Below are 5,068 nucleotides of genomic sequence, written 5' to 3' on the forward strand. Positions count from 1 at the left end.
ACATGTATCAGCACACTGGATTAGTGATGGCAACATCAGGAATAGAAGCTAGCACCAGTTGGGGTTAAAGTACTGGTCCTGCTTCTCTAGCCTTTCTGCGTTCGTGCCTCATCCTGAAATACTCCCTCTTCCTTGCTCTATAACTGTTGGGATTCTCAGGTTGCACTTCTCGTGGGTAAACACTCACCTGAAGTAGAAGAAATCATAATAATTAAGCTTCAATTTGTACTCTCTATAATTTTTCTAAGTAACATAATCATGGTGTAAAAAGCTTCACTTAACCTTTTTCCTGTCAGGCCCAAATTTTTTACAACTCCATCAATCAAGGAGAAGATGGTATAGTCTTTGCCAAGTCCCACATTCTTTCCTGCATGAAACTAAAAGTATTGTCCAAAACAAAATCAAAACTTAGAGGATCCTGTATGGTGTTTTTTTTTCTTTTTCAAAGTGATGGGATGCTACACATTTTATATTACTCCTAAATTTCTAAATGCCAAAAACATGGTAATGGTCAAATTTTTATATATAATCAAGCTTCAAAGTTTAAGGAAGCACGATTTTGCAGTGGTAAGCAAGCTATAGTACTACCTATTCACTTTCACACAAGTTGTTGCCCTTTCAGTTTTTTTTTTCAGATTTTGGGCGCAGAAGAGGCTGAGGATGAGACCAAAAAGTAAACACTAAACCTAAGTTAAATAATATATGTATCTATACATAAATATATAGTAACTAATTTATTAACCAAAGATGGAAGTTCAGAAGAAACAGAATAAAAGGGCTATAAAAAGCTCACCTTATTCAAATTATCAATGTGCACAGAACCAGGAGAACTTGTTTGATTACTTACTTTAATTGAGATAAAAGCTGAATCTGAATTATATATCAGCAGAAAAACCACAAGAGAAGGACAGGTCAAAAAAGTCTATACTTGTTAACAAGAATTTAGAAACAAGTTAATCAGATTTATATTTTGTAACTCATAAACATAGATATATCTAACTGATTTGGATATATATGTGCATTGTGTATTGTATATTGTGTCTCTGTCAGTGCAAATATTCCCTTTACTTAGTAGCAAAATACTAGTTAGTTTTGAACTGACATACTACAAAAACAGCAGCTATTGCATAAACTAGTGCCCCAATGAATGAGGCTGCTACCATGACCTGTAGGTCACAGGATAAGTTAGTTGCTTTTGATCTCTATTAATCTTACCGAATCCTTGATAATACTGTTTAGAATTTGATGCTTAATCTCTCCCTTTTACAAAAGAGGAACATGCAGAGACATCCTTAGATTTCGGCCCAGCATTCTGAAGTAGTAGGACACAGAGAATCTGAAACAATTCTAAATGTAAACTAATATGATATATTTAGCAAATTAGTAGTAATACATCTAGATACCTGCACACCCAATGAATACAGACACACACACACACAAAGCTACCTCCAAAATGGGAGCTGAAGCAGGATACTCGGGCAAAAGAAGCAAGATGCAAAATCAAAAAGCAAATTCAAACGAAGCAAGCAACATAAATGCAAAAAATTAACTTTAACTCCTATCATGTACTATTCATACAGTAAAATAAAAATGTTCACTCAAACAGAATTCAGAGTAGATTCATAAGATAATAAGCCTGCTCATTAAATTAAATAAATAAGATACAATACCACAGTATCTATTTGATTGATCACTTACTTTTTCTCTTCTCAACTTGTTGGTTTTTTATTATTCTCATTAAAGCTGAATGCAAAATTCACAAAATCATGCCAATCAGCTTAATTTCAAGTGCAAAAGGGGAAAACGGCATTGCTTCAAACAGTAAAATGAGAATTATCAAACTAAATTGTAAATTAAAAATGAATTGAGATAGATATATCAATTTTGCACCAATATCACCAATGCAATTGATGGACCAAACATGAATCTCCTGGCTTAATCTATTTTTGGTGAATCAGAACCCAAAAAAAAACCTATAACCCTAAAAACCCCCAAATTAAATTTTTTTTCAAATAAATTTCTAGTCACTTCTAGAGTTAGCTATTTATGATGTTGGTCTATGTCAAATTTCTCTTATGGATTTGATCTAATTTCCTAAATACAAGTGAAATCAGTCCCTCTCATCATCTTAAATATAAATCAACTTCATACTTATGAGTTATGATTTGAAATATAAGTACTTATCTGTATGTAAAACTATAATAATGACTAATTTTACTTAATTTTGATAAGTTTTATACCAAAATGATCTGAAATAGGATGATGTAAATACCATGATAAATTCCGTCTCTTCAGGGTCTAGTTCTTCCATGATCAAAGCTGCATATTCTTCAGCCTGCTGCTGTATGTTTGAGAGTTTGTTTGTTGTGGCACTAAGGCAGATGCTCTGAAAACAGAATTGATCATTTGTGATGATCAAGGAAACTCCTATTCTCATGGGAACGAAATGCAAAGCTAGGAAAGGAAAAAAGGTTGCCGATAAAAACTACTTCATTATCTTCATTCTAATTTTTCTGTTGATGAATTTAAAAAGAAAATTCATATAAACCTCTTTAATTTCTTCATTGGTGATTCTTCCATCTGCATCTTTATCAACCCTGCATTATTCCAAATGAAGGTTAACATACTTAATGGTGGGAATTAAAGAAAATACCAACCAATTTCTTTTCCTAGTTCTAAAATTAAGTAAAGAGGTAATGAATTAGTTACATGTCAAAGACGGTTCTGAGCTTGGAATCAAAACTCTGGTCCCAAAAGTCCTTCAATTGAGCCTTGTTAATTGAACCCCCATGAATATCCCTCCTCCTAGCCAAAGAATCAAAAAGTACACCAGCATGCCTCAGATTCCTTGCTCATCCCTACATACAAACAATTCAACAAATTCGAACCATTGTTATCCAAACACTTCCTAAAAGAAAACTACTCAGAACAAGTCCTTATTTCACTCACTCTCACACACACACACAAACAATTTCACAAACACTTAGAAAGTAACAACAAAAGAATAGTACAGATTTGTTATGAACTCTTCAATTTCAATTATTACCTATACATTTTCTAAAGAGAGAACGATGAAGCCATCCATCAGTTGAAGCAGAACATTTTCCAGGTAATTCACACATTATTTAAGGGATCAGACTTTCACAGTCATATTTTATTTTATTTTGAGTTCATCAAAAATCCAACAAATTTAGCTTGAGACCTAATAATAAGAATTGAAACTACACAGTACTTGAAACTATTAATTAGTACAATTGAAAGAAAAAGAAAACTAATAATAAGCAACAAACATAATAAGCAACTCATCTTGGTATTCCTGCGCAGCAACTAATCATGGTCAAACTCACCTGTGTTAATGGAATAAAACCCCTAAATTCACGAGTTCTCCTGCGCTGCAACAATAGCATGCATGTTCATCAATTCACGATGTCACAGATTATTGTACCAAAGCCCCCAAATTGAAACCTAAAATCAGAACCCTAACCTCGCGAATGAAGAAAGCTTTCAGTTGAGCGCAGAGTCTTCGTGATGTGACCGCGCAGCGAAGAGAAGCGATGATGAAGATGAGTGGGGAAGATGAGTGAGCGCAGAGTCTTCCTGGAGTGGTGAGTGGTGACGCCGTGAGTGGTGAGTTATGATGGCAAACGCTTTTCTCTGATTTGGGGGTGATGACAGTGGTGAGGCGGCGCAGCGACGATGGTGAGGGCGGCACAGCGACGGTCAGTAGTGCAGCAATGTGGAGAGTGGTGAGTGGTGCGTGGGGGGCGACGACGGTCAATGGCGAGAGTGAGAGGGTCAGTGGCGAGAGCGAGAGTGAGAGGGTTAATGGCGAGCGAAGAGAGTGAGTGGGGGGCAACGATGGTGAGCAGGGCTTTCAGGAAAAAGTGAGACTGATGGTGAGCAGGGCAACGATGGCGAGGGCTTCTACTTCGCGATGAAGGTGATGAAGGTGATGAGTGAGCTTTCAGGAAAAAGTGAGACTGAGGGTTTACGAAAGGGGACGAAGGTGATTGAGTGACATTTGGAGGGAATTGAATCACAAAAAATTTACTAAGTGTGATGAGTTTGCTTTCAGGAAAAAGAGGAAAAAATTTCACTAAGTGTCAAATTTTTTACTCTAGATACATTAGGCATCGCTTTTAAAATGCACCCAAAATTTAACAAATAGGCTACCCTTTAAAAGCGTCCTCTTTGATATGAAAAGTGAACCTTTCCATTGAAGGACTATTTTTCCTTTGTCAACATCAATCACAGCTCTTGCTGTGGCCAGGAAAGGTCTTCCTAGGATGATGGATTCATCCTCTTCCTTTCCAGTATCCAGGACTATGAAATCAGCAGGGATGTAAAGGCCTTCAACCTTTACTAATACATCTTCTACTTGTCCATAAGCCTGTTTTCTTGAGCTGTCTGCCATCTCTAGTGAGATTTTAGCAGCTTGCACCCCATAGATTCCCAGTTTCTCTATTACAGAGAGGGGCATGAGGTTTATTCCTGAACCAAGGTCACACAGAGCCTTAAAGATCATGGTGCCTATGGTACAGGGTATTATGAACTTTCCAAGATCCTGTCTCTTCTGAGGTAATATCAGTTGATCCAGATCACTTAGTTCGTTGATGAACAAGGGAGGTTCAACTTCCCAAGTATCAATACCAAATAATTTGGCATTCAGCTTCATGATTGCACCAAGAAACTTGGCAGTTTGCTCTTCAGTAACATCCTCATTCTCTTCAGAAGAGGAATACTCATCAGAGCTCATGAAGGGCATAAGGAGGTTCAATGGGATCTCTATGGTCTCTAGATGAGCCTCAGAGTCCTTTGGTTCCTCAGAGGGAAGCTCCTTATTGACCACTGGACGTCCCAGGAGGTCTTCCTCCTTGGGCTTCACGTCCTCTCCTCTCCTCACAGGTTCGGCCATGGCGCTTATGTCAATGGCCTTGCACTCTCCCTTTGAATTCTCTTCTGTAGTGCTTGGGAGAGTACTAGGAGGGATTTCAGTGATCCTTTTACTCAGCTGGCCCACTTGTGCTTCCAGATTTCTAATGGAAGACCTTGTTTCATTCATGAAACT

General features: G+C 37.4%; 1 protein-coding gene and 1 long non-coding RNA gene across 2 annotated transcripts; both read right to left on the reverse strand.

The window, feature by feature from the left end:
- On the reverse strand, positions 1–313 carry LOC110267392. Its single transcript, XR_002354949.1, has 2 exons — positions 283–313; positions 1–187 (listed from the first exon to the last, which is right to left on the reverse strand). It is a non-coding gene; the product is annotated as an uncharacterized LOC110267392 (long non-coding RNA).
- Positions 3,339–4,134, reverse strand: LOC110268258. Its single transcript, XM_021114169.1, has 3 exons — positions 4,126–4,134; positions 3,485–3,871; positions 3,339–3,387 (listed from the first exon to the last, which is right to left on the reverse strand). Exons 1-3 carry the CDS (start codon positions 4,132–4,134, stop codon positions 3,376–3,378), a joined length of 408 nt encoding a protein of 135 aa, XP_020969828.1. The 3' UTR covers positions 3,339–3,375.

This window comes from Arachis ipaensis, chromosome B02, assembly GCF_000816755.2.
Source record: "Arachis ipaensis cultivar K30076 chromosome B02, Araip1.1, whole genome shotgun sequence".
NCBI lineage: Eukaryota > Viridiplantae > Streptophyta > Magnoliopsida > Fabales > Fabaceae > Arachis > Arachis ipaensis.